Below are 18,136 nucleotides of genomic sequence, written 5' to 3'. Positions count from 1 at the left end.
GTAGCAACCCAGCTGGTAGACATGACCTTACTACAGATAAACTGCAGATGTTTTAAATGCAGTATATTTCCAACAATACACCAAATCTCGATAATTTACTAGAACTATTCCTTTAAGAAATTACGGACTAGCCACCAACCAAGCTCCAAACAAAAACAAGTATTGTGTGAGACCAATAGTATAACCATGACAATGAATACTTGACCATAGGCCCAAGCCAGGAGTTTAAAGGACAAACTAACACTGATAAGGGATAGAAACCTGCTGCGCTGCTCTCTAGACTGAAACTTTGCAATTTTGGCCGGTGATGTCACAGCAGGTTATTTTGCCTCACAGCTGGTGGAAAAGTGAAGCTTTGCCGCCGCCTTTTTGTGCTTGTCACAGGTCAGCATCTGAAAACCCCCCGCCCTCACACCTTTCGGACGTCAGAGCTGTGTCCGGCGATTTCTGAAACTTTCCGAAAATCACTTTTGTCATTCTTTACACAACTACCTCCGTCCTTTCTTGTGTGTACAACCGAGGGAAGCACTTTGAAATAGGTTTTGCCCTTTTGGAATAATGGAACTACACCACACTGTCAACCATCATACCAAATTTGAAGTTCCTAAAGTAAATAGTTTCCGAGTTCTGCTCCAGAAACTGAAGTGTGACACGCAAACGGATGGAAGGACGGACACGCGGAGCGCTATATACCCCCCCGACTACGTTGTCATGGGAGTATAATAAATAAGGTGCAGAGTGAGAGCTCCTTTCAGCCTGTTGTCACTGGATCAGCTGACTCAGACCTGGCATTAGCCTTTCATTTTACCACCAGTACATGAATGGAATGAAATGGAAACCAGAGGGCAGCACAGTTGTGAACTTTTGTCATCATTCATTTATTTACAAAAAACAGAAAAAAAACAACAACATGGCTACAGTGAAAAAATAACCAAGACATAAAACGTAGGGTCAAACAGAGATCATGTGACACAGATTACGTCACGAAAGCATCATCTATTTATAGTTTTAAAAAAAGGAACAAAGCTGGGTTTACGGTTACTGCTCTCAACAGATGATCGATGTTGCAGTCTGCATCCTCCAAAAAGGTAAAATCTGAGTACGGCTCTTCCGCTTTCGTTTCCTGTTGTGGCTCGTTCTCTCTCTTGAAGCAGCAGCAGCAGCGCCTCGTCTCGGCGTTTGTGCTCTAGAACTTGAACTCTTTGTATTTCTTGGCACCGCCTCGTGTGTCCTGTGGCTGGGCCTTCCTCTTCTTTTGCTGTACGGAGAAGGGGGGGGTTGGGGGGGGAAAGGGAGGTTATTAATATTCAAATGTGGGGAAAGTGAAATGACTGCTTTAACAGCCTCCCACTTTCCTTTAGTGTATAAATAAAACAGTAGTCATGTTTATTTCCTACATAAGCGGTGATCAGTGTATCACGTGGGGCTTAAATATGACCAACTGTTCCATTTTTAATGATGCAGATGGTCATCTGTTAGTGAGGAAAGGAATATAATAAGGGGAAATGCAGTACGTAATAGAAGAAAAGTGTACGTCATAAAGTTTAATCTCAACTACATTTTAGGGCCGTAACTAATGATTATTTTCATCGTCAATTAATCTGTTGATTATTTTCTCGATTATTCAAAATGCTTGTTTTATCCGACCAAAACTCTAAGACCCAAAGGGATTCAGTTTACCGTCATAGAGGAGGAAAGAAACCAAAAAATATTCATATTTAAGAAGCTGGAAGATTTTTGACTTTTGTTTTCTTCTTTTATTTTCACGCCAATTAATCGATTATCAAAATAGTTGACAATTAATTTAATAGTTGACAACGACTCGATTGATCAATTAATCGTTGTAGCTCTAGTATAATTCAACTAAAATTACCTAGAACAATCACACTTGCTGAGACTTAAGAACCAACTTTTGTATTGGTTTTAAAACTGATGCCTGGTTGATTTTATTGCTGTCTTTTGTTGTCAAAACTGCTGTGGAGTTTCCCAAAATTGGCCAGTGTGACCACAACTACCAATGGATTCCTTAGATTTTTCTAGTTTCATATGATACCAGTATCTTCACTCTAGCTTTAAAACTGAGCCTACTACAACCTCCGAAAGATCGATTGTGTTAATGTGTAGAAACAAATTTACAATAACATGTTATTATTGTTATTAACTTTGACATCCGTAGTCTGTAGTAACTGCATATGTAGATCTTTATGTCTATGAAACCTTCCGCAGCAGCTGCCTGGAAACAACCTTTCTGTTTGAAATACCGGTCAGACTTCAGAAAAGCAAATGGTAACACTTTCAAGTATAAACTAAATTACTGGAGTGTTTTTATCAATCAGCAATCGAGAACAGAAAAAAAAAGTGTCTACATGAAGGAAGATCGTCTGTACCTTCTGTTTGGCAGCGTGCTCAGCCACCATGTCGCTGAAGTCCTCTTTCTCCACCTGGGCCTGCTGTTCTCGGACGTGCTCCTCGTACTTCTGCGTCATGGCCATGGGGTCCAGCTCCAGCTCCTCCGGGGCCAGAGCCACCTCTACGCCGAGCGACTCCTGCCCTCCGCCCGCCTTACGAGCGGCCATGGCCTGAAGACAGCAGAGAGGATTTAAAGGCACGGCTACAAACACCACATTGCAGCATTTGACTTAATTTGCTTACATATATATACTGTATATAAATACACAAAAATACAACAGTTGTCTTACCCCTGACACGTCGTAGATGTGTGTTGACGCCATCATGGCTGCTCCTACGGGGCCAGTTCGTCTCTCTGGGAGCACTGTGAACAGCTGTGGCGTCTCGTTTCTATGAACACAACATCATTATTATTAATAATAATAATACAACAGTGATTTTCTGACTGATGGCATTCGATCCATTAACACTGATGAAGATTAACAGTGGGTGGAAAGACATTTAAACACAGAAAAAAATAGTTACATTTTTTCGATGTAGCATCATTTCTATAAAGAGATGTTTATGTAAATGTTGCATAAATGTTGTATTTTTCATATTCTAAGCTCTTCTTCAACTGAAAATGAAATGTCAAAATGTTTCTGTTTCTAGCGTGTGGTGCACCAAAACAGCAGGAGCTCTACTGTTGGGAGTAAATGGGAAATTAAAACAAGCAGCATCGCCGTGAGCGGCACTAACCCGTCCATGGCCTCCTCGATCTTCTTCTTCCTCAGCTCGATCAACTCTGGCGTCTCCATGCCGGCGGGTACCGATGAGAAGCCTCCGGGCGTGATCAGCCCACTGAAACACACAAACAGACACAGTACATGATGAGTTCATCCATGCGTGTCCGTCTCCATGAATGCATCTTTGCGTTGCTTGTATGAACATCGAGCACTCGGAGCTTTGAGAGTGATCTGGAACATATAGGCAGAGATGGCGTCGCCCATCCGTGACACAGATGGAAGATGACACGCACACAGCGAGAGATCAGACCTGGTGCTTTAATCTGAAAGTTCACAGGCCGGTCGATCTTATGATAACATAGTAAATGATGGTACTGTCATTCGTCTGTGTTTAACCTTGCAGCTCAGTGCAAATAATGAAAACGTCCAGGTGAGGAGCCTCTTATTTTGAAATGAGTGCATTTTTGTGACTTCTTGATTAAAGTGTTCTCAACCATAATTTGTACCTGTCTGCCGGTGTGAAGAATCCAGTCTCGTCTGTTTTCTCCTCGTCGCTCTCCTCCTCCTCCTCTTCCTCCGATGACTCCTCGTCTGAAGGCTCCAGTTCTCCCCACGGTGCGTGATCCACCTCCTCCTCCTCCGCTTTGGCCTGATCACACAGTCGACATATTATTAGACATATTCTGCAATTAATCAATCTGGGTGTATACAAACCTCATTGAGTTAAAACTGCAGTTGTTACAGGACATTTGATGACAATTTGAACTAAATGTACATGGCAACATTTGTTTAACTGAGAGAATATACTAGTAGATCGGGAAAAAATGTATCATGATTCTGATTAATTCAAAGCTTTTCTGTTCAAGATTTTGATCTTGTTGTATAGCTTTTCAGTTTCATGACAATTATGTCATAATGATAGTGATAATGTACTAGGGGTGGGAACCACCAGAAGCCCCACGATACGATATTATCACGATACTTAAGTCACGATACGATCTTATTGCGATTTTAAACATTAGTATTGCAATAAGATATATCAGGATTTATTATCTTTTTTAACTGTAAATGATGCACTTTGTCAACATCTGTTTTATCTAATAAGATACAGTTTTCACTCTGTTCATCTCAGAGTTTTCATTCACATATCTTGAGGTCAGAGGTCAAGGGACCCCTTTGAAAATGGCCACGTCAGTTTTTCTTTGCCAAAATGTAGCGTAAGTTTGAAACGTTATCTAGTATGACGTGGTTACCAGTGGATTTACTTAGGTTTTCTAGTTTCATATGATAGGATTAACTTCAGTAGCTTTAAAACTGAGCCCGCTACAACCTCCGAAAGACTGAATAGCAGTTGCGCCTGACCATCAGATTTTCAATTAATTAAAAAAATCAATAGTGTTTTGGAGAATTGATACAGTATCACTCAACATAATATCTCAATACTCATGTGAATCAATATTTTCTTGCACCCTGAGCAAAATATCGCAATACTATGCTGTATCTATTTTTGCCCCACCCCTTTAAAGTACCGTATACACATCTTTCATACTACATGAGATTTACAGTTTCACAGTTACAGTATATACAGTATGTGTGTGTGTGTATGTGTGTGTGTTTGTAGTCCTGACCTGGAAGTCCGCAGCGTTGGTCCCGAAAACGTCACCGTAAAGAGGTTTGCCCATTTCATCTACTGGCGGTTTCCCCCAGCCTCCGGCGTGATAACCAAACGTACAGTTCTAACGGGCAGAGGAGCAAAACGATGAAGGAAGTTAAACACACTGAAACATTAACAGATCATCTCTGTTGTTGTGAATGTGAAGGGTGTACACACAAATCGAGTTAGGTTTGCACATTGGAAACAAACTTTTATAGCACAATAATAAATTGGATTACTAGCATTATGCAGGTAAAAAAAGACTGAGTAGTTGTCTTACGTCTGGGATGGGGGAGTTGAGTCCGGGGATCTTGAGGTTGGGGTAGGAGGGAGGGGGGCCGTACCTCTGCATCGCTATCAACCAGGGAGGAGGCACCTTGTGGGCGTTCTGGGGGAAGAAGAGACAACGTAAGCTCTATTTCCTCACTAACAGTAGAGAATGCTTCTTGAAACAAACAAAACTATTCTACTTGGATCCTTTGTGCTAATCCTCTGAGGGGTTTATTTGAGCTAAAAAATATGTTGTTGCCTGAAACTGAAGTTATAAAACAACAAAGACAAGCTTCCCAGGTATATTTTTTTATACCCGTCATTATCTCAGCTGTCGTGTTTCCTCTCCTTGTTATTGCGTTTCTGAATAAACAACTTGTCACGTCTCGTTTTACAGGAGGAGATTCATTTCCACCGCCTGCACAGTCGTACATTCAACAGCAGTAACAAGGAGAGCGACACAACAGCGGGGATAACAACACTATAAGACAGACAGCTGCAAGCAGATATAATTACACAGAGCAGTTGACATATTTTGGAACCTCATACTACTCAACATATAACGTATAGACCCTTTTTGTGTTGACGTCATGATTACGTCATGGTGTCAGCTGGAGGCAAAACAAAGGAAAGACTGGAGGCTAACACTAGCAGCGGGCTAAAATTACATATCGAAAATGTCATCTAGCTGTGTTGTTTGGTGCCAGAATCGAGATATCACATACATTTAAATGACAGTAGATGACAAACTGTGATTTGTCGAACGTGATCAGAGATGTAGAGTAAATGTTGTGTACAACTCTCTTTCTGACTGACTTTACTGAAGGACGGTTAACTATAGGCATCCAAAGATTTATAGGCATCATGCAACACAGCAGGATTTATCCAGAGAAATTGCACTTCATTTCAGTGCTTTGCTAACTTTAACATTTAACTGAACTTCACATGGAATTATAATGTTAGTGGATCTTACAGGTCCGACTGGCATGCCCAGAGCGATACGCAGCTCATCAGACAGATCACCCGGCTTCTTCTCTTTCAGACGGGTTTCAAACTCTTTTCCCTGCAGAGACACAAAAACAAACACGGCGGGTCACTTCTTGGGCCCTTTTAAAAGCAGCTTGCAGCACTGACTATTCATTTCCAGCAAGGGGTGATTCGCTGTGGAACAATAAGAAGCTGAGAGAAATGGTTAAATTCTCGAGAACCTCGTACCTCGTAGTAAAGGTCTCCGTGGATTGTGAGTTTGGGTTTGATCTGCCATTTGAAGAAGGCGTCGTGGAGCTTCTGGTAGTCGATGTCGATCTTTCCCATCTTGGGACGAACCTTCTCTCTCATTTTGGTTTTCATGGTTTTGGCGTCCTCCTGTGAACGGAAAATGAACAATAATGAAGAGGCTGAACTTCACGTCTCATAAAAAGAGAAAAGCTGAAAAGGAGCGGCTGGTATCCCACCTTCTCCTGCAGGGCCTCCCTCATCTCCTGGATACCCGTTTTCTTGATGAACTCTGGCAGCTCAAACGGAGGCTTCTCTATACCTCTCTTGCCCTGCAGATACTTCCTCTTGAAGCACCAGTGGCGAGGCACCGGTACCGTGTTCCTGGTGGCCTTCAGGTGGACCAGCAGCTTGGGCTCCTGGGCCGTCACATCGTGCATCTCCACTACATCTGGACGAGCCACCAGCTGAACAAAGAGACAGGGAGAGACATGAGATGAAAGATTATTGAGAGTAGTGAAGCAACAGGCTGAAACAAATAATAATAATCACAACTGTGAATAGTAATAATGACTATTAGCCTTAGTGTACCTGCTTGAGTTCAGCCACAGTCAGCCTGTTCATCCTCCTCAGCTTCTTCTTTGACAGTTTAGGGACATCTGGTCTCATATCCTGTACATGAAAAAATATTTCAAACGTTTTACATGTGAACCAACAGGATTTTGTTTATGTCTGTTCCAGAAGGAAGGACTCATACGTCGTCACTGTCGTCGCTGTCTTTCTTCTCGTCCTCGAAGCCCTTTTTCCGCAGCACGGCCGTCTCCTGCTTTTCCGTCTTCTCGGGCTCCTTCTCCTTCTCTTTCTTCACGTCATCGGTCAGCTAGGAGACAGAAGGGAATGGCTGCGTTACAACAAAACAGAAGCAAATGCCAGAATACACCTGAAGGCAACATTCGCCCGAGTACAATAAGTCAATAGTGCTCTGTAGTCACCTTGAACGCCTCAAAGATCCTCTTGAAGAAGATGTAGTTGGGGTCGTAGATCTCCGGCTCCTCCGTGATGTACTCGATCTCCACCTCGGGCTCCTTTTCCTTCTCTTTGTCCTTGTCCTTGTCCTTCTCTTTGTCTTTGTCCTTGACCTTGTCCTTGTCCTTCTCTTTGTCTTTGTCTTTGTCCTTGTCATTGTCCTTCTCTTTGTCGCCGCCCTCCTTCTTCTTCTGCTGCTCCTCCGCCTGCTCCTTCTTCTCCAGGGCTCGCTTCTTCTTGCTCTTCTTCTTGCGGTTTCTGCGTCGGCGGTTTTTCTGAAGGGAAGGTTGATAAATTGAAGAGTTTAAAATACCGTAAAGCTCCAATTAATAGCCCGGGCTTTTGAATTATGAATCATTCATTTGATCTAGCTCCGAGACAGTTAACGACGCTCGTTTTACGGCACCGGCACATCGACACAACATCTCTCTTTATCCTGTTAAAACCCAGCTGCCCGTCAGCGACGAGCCGGTCTGCCGAAACGGAAAAGGGGTGAAAACTAAACAGAGAAAGGTGGGGACACCTTTATTTCTTAGTGGACTTCACATGACAATAGGCACAACTTTGCACCCACACGGCGCTCAGCGTCTCTGACTGTAATTTTCTCACTCCTCAGTCAATTCACAACATTCTTCCATCTAACGAAATACTCAGCTTCAATCCATATTTGTTGGTGTTTATCCTATCAGATCAAGCAGCAATCAAAGACTATATCTGAATGAATTGTACTTTAGTGCTCATGGTCTCCGTAAAATGAACTGGACGATTGAATTGTGGACAATCTAACCGATGTAACGATGTGTAACATGTCCATATTGACAAAAGTTACCCACCGTTTAATTGAGACCTGTGACCCAATTGGGGTTCGGCTTTTAATTGAAGTTTTGTGGTATTTATTAAAAACACATATGTGAAGAAATGTCTCTTTCTGCATTGTTATGCACTCGTTTATCTTGGGAATACAACACAGGCAGCATTTATTTTTGTGATGACGTGCAAATATGAAAACACAAAGAGGATTTGTGGCAGTTTAGGTTCTGCTTTCACAACAACAACAATGCATAAGCCTTCATTTATGAATGAGACACGACTCAAATGTCACAAGTACAGCGGCCTGGTGCTACTGGAGAGATGGTGTGAGAAAAGACTTACATCTTTCTTCGATATCTGACTGTCATCGTCTTCTGTCTCAGACATGACTGGTGCAGAGGAGTTGTTCAAGTCCATCTCTGCTGCCTCATCATCTTCTTCCTCTTCTGCTGACAGGAAGAGAACAGAAACAGACAAATCAGATTACGAACCAGAATGCAACCACATTATCCCAGTGTCTAACAATCCAATGGACAAATATTCCAGACAAACAGCTAAGTAACAGCTGTACTGACCCGCGGGGTCGGTGAGCTGCTCCTGTCTGATCTCCTTCAGCTGGAGGATCTTCTCCAGAGCTTGAGGGATCTTGGGCCCGCTGATGCTGACCTCCTCGCTCTGCCAGATCTGGAATGGAAGGATATACTTTACAACGACATGGTCATCTGGAATGAAGCTAAGTGGTGAGTTAGAGTGGTGTGAAAATGGTCGGCAAACGCTGCTTTATTTCATGTACGTATCACAGCAACGGCTTGTATATCCGCCATCCTCGGTCTTCTGGTTTCCCTTTTTGAATGATGAATACAGACTACTGCCGCCTGCTGGTGTGGAGAGTTATTTCATCTCATGCAGGCACAGACCGTACATGGTAAATCCACTTGTTAGCCAAGACAAAGGCAACGTGAGGCGACAACAGTCGGCCTTCATCACCGCTAGTTCTTTGATGCCGGCTTGGTGTGTTCGGGCCTTAAAACTTATCATCAGTAATGTTATCTTTCTAAAAATCCACATGCTGTGTTCACTCAGCTGTGAATGGGGCTGTTCAGCAAAAAATTGTAGTTTTAAATATGGAGTCTGTTGGATTGGGCAGCAAAAAAAGAAGAAGAAGAAACCTCAACTGCAATCTTTGGACGAACCACTACTGAAGTGAAGTCAGGTACATGAGTTGCCTCCCAAATTAACACATTAACAAAAAACCACATACCTCTCTGTTATCTTCTCCTGGGGGAGGTGGAACTCTCTGTTTCTGTGTCGGCATCATGCTGACACCAGGAGGCAGCGGCCCACGAGGATCCATACCTGCAAAAACACAGATTGCAGGTGACACAACTTTACTTACGATGTGATCATCTACACCAAACATGTGGTGTAAAAAGTCAGCCGTAAAACTTCACTGGAGACCTCAAGCCTCAGAGTCCAGATGAAACCACTGTCATTTGCACTAATCTTTTTCTGGAAATACAGTTTACTTTGTGGCTCAGGCAGAAGGAAATTGTGATACAAAATAAGTTATTATGGGTAAGGTAACGTGCAGCAGGAATAAGAAATCGGACCAACATACCTCGAATTGGTGGCATGGATCTGGGCCCCCCCGGACCCTGCTGCATCTTCACCATTTCCTGCTGACGCTCCTGTTCCATCATCACTGCAGCCTGATATACAAGAAGGAAGGAGATGGGACTTGAATACACGGTTAAAGAAAAGGAGTAGCATCGAGGGTGGGAAACTTTTATCTGGCAGCTGTCAGACATGAGTGTAGCTGTAGTTTTTGTCAGATCTTTTGTGTTGTTGTTTATAATTCGTGTCCTTTGCTTTGAGGACAGATGTTTTACGGAGCTGTTTTTCTTAATCCTACCAGCTCACAGACTGGTTGCAACTCAGTGATTGAAAGGGAAATCTTAAAGTGGATTACATAGTCGGTAAACGCCACCTGCTGCTTGGCTCGCTCCTCCTGCTGTAACACCATGGCTGCTCTGTGCTGGGCCATCTTCAGCTGATCGTCCTGCGACAGGCCGGGAGGGGGCAATCCCGGGGGCTCCATGCCCATGTGGATGCCGGGCGGAGGGGGCCCTCCGGGCATCATGCTCATAGCCTGGAGCATGCCTATGCCAGGAGGCATGGGGGGCATGGGCATCGGGGGCATTGGAGGGATGCCTTGCATCTGGGGAGGAGGAAACATAGGAGACTGTGAGGAGAATGGGAGGTATGAGGGTGGGAAGTGAAGTACACTACAAGATGTTTCTGAAAACATTTGAGGCGAGAAATAGGTATTACAGTAACAGAATATTGATCATATTTGATCAGTGCTGCCTAGTTTGACCGTTTGATTGACGTTTGCGAGTGATTGACTGCCGGCTCAGTTAAATGTACAGCCAATAGGAACGCTCTCTCTGAAATTACCTGTGATTGGCCAAAGTCTCCCGTTACGGGTTTGATTTTTTAAAGCCTGAAAACAGAGCCATGAGGAGGTGCAGAAGTCTCATTTTCTCTCAGAACACTTGAATTACAATATGCTAAAAGGTTATTATGGAATTCTTGGCCAATGATGCCAAAAATACTCTGCCTACTGCCGCTTTAAGCACCACCGTTACACTTTCAAATAGAGTGGTATATGCAAATATGTCATGCAGTTTGAATATGCAACATTAGGTGGTAATACACACTAAACCAGGGGTCTCAAACTCGCGGCCCGCGGGTCAATTGCGGCCCGCAAGACGATATTTTGTGGCCCCCCCCTTGATATGAAAGTTTAATGTTAGTGTGGCCCGCGAGTTTTATGTGAATGACACTTTGCCGCGTTGTGTGTGTGTGGAAGGTCCCTTTGTTGCGCGAGCCCGAGCTGAACGAACCTACCAATCACAGCGGGGTATATGGCTCCTGGGGGCGGGCAATCGGCCGGGCTTGATGCAAGCAGAGAAACATTTCACAACAACTATGGCGGCGCCCGTGTAACATCGCATAAGCTTGATTAAAGCTTGATTTATACTTCTGCGTTGAATCGACGCCGTAGCCTGACATGCACCTCTCCAGAAATGTAACTACACGTCGCGGCGACGCAGACCGCAACAGCTGTGATTGGTCCAGTCTCTCAGCGATGCTGAGCGGCCAGGACCCCGGGCAACCACAGAAAGTTCAACTTCTCTCTGCCTCGATCTTTTCAATGTTTGTTCACACAAATCGACTCAGATATATTTTCTCTTCGGCGTTGCAGTAATGTCAGTAAAAGTTCTGTGGTTCAACAGTTATTAGCTCCAACTCCACTCAGTTTCTGTTTGTAGTACAAGAAGAAGAAGAAGAAGAAGAAGGAAACTCATAGAGACGCCGCCGCCAACTAGCGGTTTGGTGGTGTAATTGCAGAGCAACACAAACACAGCAGGCACAACTTTATTGCGGAGTGACACCAAGTGGAATGAATATATATCTTGTCACACAGCCCCAATCATGTCTTTTTCAAAGCCTGCAGTGAAGAGAAAGGTTGGTGACGAGCACAGACAATTTCAGGAAAAGTGGGAGACGCAATAGAGGCCATGTTCAGAAGAACTGTTCATGTTCTTCAATGTTCCATTCATGTTCAGGACAGTTCATGTCCAGAAGAACCGTTCGTGTTCTTCAATGTTCCATTCATGTTCAGGACAGTTCATGTTCAGAAGAACCGTTCATGTTCAGAAGAACCCATTCAAGTTAAAGAACTGTTAATAATGACGTTTGAGAAGATTGTTTTTTTTTTTTTTTAACAAAGCTTTTTTTGTGGAATACCTGATGCGGCCCAGCCTCACCCAGACTCTGCCTCCAGCGGCCCCCAGGTAAATTGAGTTTGAGACCACTGCACTAAACTGATAACACCATCATGTCCAGGAAATCTGGTGAGATCCGCCAGCAGTATGTGTGATCACACAGGAAATACACGTATAAAAAGTTTCACACATTTTCAGCTATGTTTTCTATTTGATATGTGACTTTTACCTGGGAGCCCATTGATTTGTCGTCATTAGGTTTGCAGAGGAGGATCCCAGTCTGCAGAAAATAACACCAACAAATGAGTGAATACTTTTGTGCTAAAGACTTTATGAGCAACAGTATCTGAGAAGTAGACTGTGCATTGTTTCTTTAACCACATTAAGAAGGTAGAGAAGAAGAGTCCACACTAGCCTCTCTTCACAACTATGTTCAAAGCATGCATGAACAAGGCACTACTTTATCCCTATCTAGTCATGTTCTTTTGAGTGTTGGCCATACTGGACAACGCCAGCCATCCTCTGCACACCGTTTGGTGATGACGGCGTGCAGAGGATGGCTGGCGTTGTCCAGTATGGCCAACACTCAACAGACTGCTGGCCATACTGGACAATGCCAGCCATCCTCTGCACGCCGTCATCACCAAACAGAGGAGCTCGTTTAGCGGCAGACTGCTGCTCCCCAAGTGCTCCACAGACAGACTCAGGAAATCCTTTGTCCCCCGGGCCATCAAACTGTACAACACCTCTCTAGGGAGGTCGGGGGGACAAAGGAGGACGGTCTGCAGGACAGATAATAATGCACTATACTCACTTTTAACAGTCTCTTCTGCACTATATTCCCTTTTTTTTTTTAATAGTCGTGTATCACAGCTGTTATCCTGCACTATATTCATTTTTAACAGTTTTCTTCATCTCCTTGTATTTTTATATTTGGTATATTTTTTGTACTACAAACTTTTTTACTGCCTTTTTACTAACATGTTTTGCACTATGGAACTGTGATACTGGAAACTTGAATTTCCCGAGGGATCAATAAAGTTACTATCTATCTATATACCCGTGTGATAGTAAGTAGGAGTGCTGCTGGAAAAAAGAAGTACAGAATGTCAAAGCTGACAGGTACAAACATTCAAAACACTCAGCATCAATACATGGGTACAGGCTGGGTATAGGCACAGACTTTGTAGTCATATTTACCTGAATCATGTAGCCCTTCAGTCTGTCAATCAGCTCCTCTCTGGGACCTGAAGAATGACAAAAAAAAAGACTTAATTCAAGCAAAGTATGTAGACTCTCCTGTTAACAACAGTCATGGTACAACATTGCACTGACACTTCTATGAATGTAAGCTGTGTTTGCCACACATGGTAAATCACATACACACAAACACTCAGACAATCACAGCCATATCATAATTTAAGTCCATTTTCAATCTATAGCATGTTCAAGTCTGACAGAAGTTGTAATTTGTATTAAGGATGTTCTCACATTGCTCTTGCACACATAGTGGACAGCCTGTAGCCACAAAAAGGGAGTAAATAATGCACAACTAACATGTGCTACATTAAGACTATTGTATTTATGTAATAAATAATATATATATTTAGCTATCACAACACCACTATTGTCTTATTAGCTTCTTATTTATCCTTCAATCCTGGTTATATGTGTGAAGTTAAGCCCCCTTCAACACTACCAAGAGAAGTTAGCTCAACTCTGACAAGTGATGCTTCATTGAATGAAGTTAGCCAGCAAGCTAACAGGTAAATCAATAGCTACTTACCTTAAAGGAGATAGTTAGTGCTGCTTTTCCACACATTATGTTACTGAATTACATATAAATAGACACTGTGTACATTTTAAAGAGTGTAAACACACTGCAGGGCCTAACTTTAGCTCGCTGCTTAGCAACTAGCTCGCTGCTTAGCAACTAGCTTAGCAACTAGCTTAGCCTTAGCAACCAGCTAGCTACTGTTATCTAAACACACTCCTTCTCCTCCGTCTTTCTCTCTCTCTTGTTCTTACCCATCGTGGGCGCTCCCAGCTCCGCCAGCTTGCCGTGAAGCTCCGGGTGGCTCCATGTGTTCAGTGCCGCGATAGCACTGCCTAGATCGGACGATTCTGTGCCCGGTGGTCCGTCGGACGCCATGTTTCAGGTACGTTCAATGGACGAGCGAGCATGAGCGGCGCAGAATGGGATTAGCGCAAAGCATGATGGGGAAGCAACCCTGCCGCACTCCCTGCTGGGACATGAAGTCCTAAATGAGGATCAAATGAGCATTTACTAATTATAGCCTCTAGATGTCAGTGTTGACACCTTGAATCTTGCTTGACGTCAATATAATCATTATATATTATATTATATTATTACTATATATATATATGCCTTCCACTGTGTAATTGTCTGAAATATATTAATTATTATTTTTTTTTAAATATTTTTGAGAGTTACAAGTTCTTTTAACATGGTCATGGAGCATATATACTGTATATTTGTATTCTGGGGGTCATTCCTATGCAGAGGGTAGTTTAGTTTATTAATTGACTACACTGAGGGGCGTTTTATATTTTAATAATTTATTTATTTATTGTGTTGAGTGGAATGTGCTATTTATTTTGTATTGTTATTACCCTGTGCCTTTTCTACCTTTTTTCTTTTCTTAAAGCTGACTTGGTGTAAACTGCTCAGAATTCCAATATACTTAGGTGCAAATGGCAAATAAAACTCTTGAATCTTAAATCTTGAATATATATATATATATATATTATATATATTATTATTATTATTATTATTATTATTATTATTATTATTATTATTATTATTATTATATTATGAATGTATAAAACATTCAGGTTTATAAAACAGAATTAATCAAAGCTTTGAAGCTTAGAAAGACATAGATTTCTAGCTAAAATTAACTTACACACTACACCACCACACATAATATAATAATTATAATATATATATATACATATATAAATATATGTATATATATATATATATATATATATTATTATTATTATTATTATTATTATTATTATTATTATTATTATTATATTATGAATGTATAAAACATTCAGTTTGATAAAACAAAAATAAATCAAAGCTTGAAGCTTCAAAGCTGGAAAGACATAGATTTCTTGCTAAAATTAACTTTTATACTCAAAATAATAGAGTATTTTAAAACGATGCTGCACAAAAACCTTACAACAAAACTGTAGGACACTTTCAGGACAGTTTAAATATCCAACATAATATATATATATATATATATATATATATATATATATATATATATATATATATATATATATATATATATATATATATCTTACAGTACAGTTACATTCCAGCACTGAAAAGGGCGACCAGCAACCCCCAGAAGGTGGCGCCCTAGGAGACCGCCTGTATGGCCTATGCCTTAAACCGGCCCTGACTGCACCTTAGTTTATTTATTTGTACATATTTATTTATTACTTGTATATAGAGCCAATACAACTCACAACGTGCAATATCTGAACTGTTTTTTATAGGTAAAGCAAATACATATTTTCTATTTATAATATATCTTTTTATATTTTTCATTTCTTATTTATTTGTATTACTGTTTAATATATGTGCATACACCGTCAGGATTGTTATTTAATTATTTAGTGCAATATCTGAACAGTTTTTTATAGGTAAAGCAAATACATATTTTCTATTTATAATACATATTTTTATATATTTTTATTTCTTATTTATTTGTATTACTGTTGCACAGCTATTCAATTATATAATTTCGTTGTAGTCTGTGCAATGACAATAAAGGACTCATATTGGATCTATAAAGAAGCCCTCCCTCAGTGTAGTGTGGTTTATGACTAGCGGGCACTGCGCATGCGCAGTACGAAGAGTGCACATTAGATGGTATAGATCAGAGCAGAGGAGGCAGCAGGGCGTTTCTAAATAATACACTGTGGTCGAGAGCAGGGGAGGGGTTATTGAACCTGCACTAAACATGGACGGAAAGCCGAGTTGCATATTGAATGTCTAAATAACTGCTTTTTTAAAGGAAACATCCGGCAAGGTAAATATAAAATTCCTTAATCAACAAACACTGATTTCACTTACAGTTTGCGTCGCGCTGCTGGTGGAGATATCTATCTTGAAATGCTTTTTTGACATCCTAGCCTGAACTTTTTTGTTGTTTTGTGCATGAGAAGTGTATGAGTCGTGTTGAGAAAACTGTAACCAATCATGTAGGCTAAAGCAAACTCCTCGCAGTCGCTTACAACTTTCACAACACCATAAAAGACACGCATTTCTTTACGCTCACTGTGTATATACTATCTTTGATGACATGAAAAGCCAGCTGTTCTTGTTGGTCAACTTAAAAAAGTTGCAGTCTGACGGCTGGACACTGTATATATCTCCTCTCCTAGGGACCACACCTACCTACCACCAGGACTACATGCCTATCTGCTTGAACCATGCACAAGGACATGGCCTTAAAATAAACTTTAATATTCACTATAATTAAACCACTCAAAGTAGAACAAGAGTTCTCTACATGCACAACTTGTTTTGAAGTGTGTGTGAAGCCAATTTCTACATCCTACATTGATAAAGATCACCCCAAGAGTCAGCATTTATTCTCCCCCTATTGGACACTATGTGTGTCTAGTTTCTCTGCACGACATGCCTTAAAATACACTTTAATAGTCACTATAATTAAAAAACTCACCACAACAAGAGTTCTCTACTTGCACAGCTTGTTTGTGAAGCCAATTTCTACATCCTGCATTTGATAAAGATCAGCCAAATAGTCAACATTGTATTCTCCCCCTATTGGACACTGTGTGTGTCTGGTTTCTCTGCAGGTCAAAAACACTTTGGCTATTTCATTTCACAGTGTTTTTTGGAATATGAACCCTGCATTGCAAAAATACACCAGAGGCAGGCAGGAATGCTTACTCACAGCACAAACACTGGACCCAACACACCCACAGGCGAAGTTACAGTACAAGCATGCATGTATTTAAGCATGTGTCGTGAGGAGGAAACCACTGGCACATTAGACTCAGACACACATCAGCAGAAAAGCAGCAGTGACACATTACTGTACTGGTGTTTTGGATTGGTTTCAAAATCCTCATGTGACCCTTAGTGTCTCCCATAGTATGTCACCTTTTGCAGTTCATTACATGGTGGTGCTATGGAGGCAATATGCTGATGCTACTTGGAGTTATTTTCTGTGACGTAACACATAAAATCACTATATTGATTGGGTGCATCTATTTAAATTGTCTCCAGCAGATGATATATTGTGTGGTTGGACTGTAGCTGCTGGTGAAATAGCGTGGTGGCTTTCCATTATGCGTCCGGACGTGCAGTCTACTGCTTGTCATTACTCATAGATGTCATACCTGCACTGAGGTGGAGGATATCTGTGTTAGTGTGTGTGTGTGTGTAAGGGGGGGTATGTAAGTGTAATTCACATGTGACGGGAAATGAAATATTCATTACAGACAGATTGAACTCACGTTGGGCAGAGTGCGCCCCGATAACACGCAGAAGGGATAAAAAAAACTTCCACTTCAACAGTATATTTGGTGTCTAATAAGATTATATGGGCTGTGCATCTGTACTGTTTGACAGAAAATAAACACACACAGTGATGGGGGTAGTTGTAGTAATAGTAACGTCATTTATAGTAGAAGTAGGGTTAAAGCTTGGTATCATTTCATCATTTTTGATCCTAGTGAGTGCTAATAATAGTAAGTAATACCTTTTTTTATACCTTATTTTGGAGAATAAAAACACAATCAGACGTGCAAGAACTTTACCGAAAAAAAAGTTTAAAATTGGCAAAATTGGGATTTAAAGGTCCCATATTGTAAAAAGTAAGATTTTCACGTCTTTTATATTATAAACTAAAGCAGGTTTAAGTGCTGTATAAATACTGTGAAAGTATCGAAATGCTCAATCTATAGAGAAATACACACGTCTGTATTCAGAAACTGTGCTTTTGAAACAAGCTGTCAGGATTTCTGTCCATTTGTGATGTCACAAATCTACAATATACGTTTATGGTGCCTTCAAATGAAACCTGTGAGCTCGTGTTTACAACATGGGAAGTCGTGTATGCTTGGCGTTCCAAGTGGTGGAGTCGTGAGAACACCGCTGCTAAGCAACAACAATATTAACGTTGCTCTCGGCGTCTAGAAGCCACAGAGGCTAACGATTTAGC

At 41.4% G+C, this 18,136-nt stretch overlaps 2 protein-coding genes across 7 annotated transcripts in view; one reads left to right on the top strand and one right to left on the bottom strand.

Annotated features, from left to right (window-relative positions):
• Positions 1-850: 850 nt before the first annotated feature.
• On the bottom strand, positions 851-14,132 carry sf3b2 (splicing factor 3b, subunit 2). 2 transcript variants are annotated; one of them, XM_037759342.1, is made up of 21 exons: positions 13,929-14,132; positions 13,101-13,147; positions 12,130-12,180; positions 10,079-10,327; positions 9,728-9,818; positions 9,371-9,465; positions 8,685-8,793; positions 8,452-8,555; positions 7,266-7,574; positions 7,031-7,153; positions 6,865-6,945; positions 6,513-6,740; positions 6,274-6,423; positions 6,032-6,121; positions 5,069-5,176; positions 4,763-4,870; positions 3,641-3,783; positions 3,148-3,249; positions 2,700-2,799; positions 2,388-2,579; positions 851-1,258 (listed from the first exon to the last, which is right to left on the bottom strand). In XM_037759342.1, the coding sequence occupies exons 1-21, from the start codon at positions 14,050-14,052 to the stop codon at positions 1,187-1,189; spliced, it is 2,676 nt and encodes an 891-aa protein (XP_037615270.1). In that variant the 5' UTR covers positions 14,053-14,132; the 3' UTR covers positions 851-1,186. The 2 variants fall into 2 exon arrangements, with proteins under 2 accessions (XP_037615270.1, XP_037615271.1); XM_037759343.1 differs by having other exon boundaries at positions 10,097-10,327; positions 13,929-14,131.
• A 1,674-nt stretch (positions 14,133-15,806) lies between these two features.
• The window catches only part of capn1 (calpain 1), a 33,704-nt gene continuing 31,374 nt past the window's right edge, over positions 15,807-18,136 (top strand). For 3 of the 5 annotated variants that reach the window (XM_037758445.1, XM_037758444.1, XM_037758443.1), the window contains exon 1: positions 15,807-15,973. The gene's annotated coding sequence lies outside the window, so the exon portion shown is untranslated. The remainder of the gene's footprint in view (positions 15,974-18,136) is intronic. The other 2 variants (XM_037758442.1, XM_037758441.1) reach the window with 1 other exon arrangement.

This window comes from Sebastes umbrosus, chromosome 22 (assembly GCF_015220745.1).
Source record: "Sebastes umbrosus isolate fSebUmb1 chromosome 22, fSebUmb1.pri, whole genome shotgun sequence".
Classification (NCBI taxonomy): domain Eukaryota; kingdom Metazoa; phylum Chordata; class Actinopteri; order Perciformes; family Sebastidae; genus Sebastes; species Sebastes umbrosus.
This window is presented reverse-complemented; position numbering and strand designations above follow the sequence as displayed.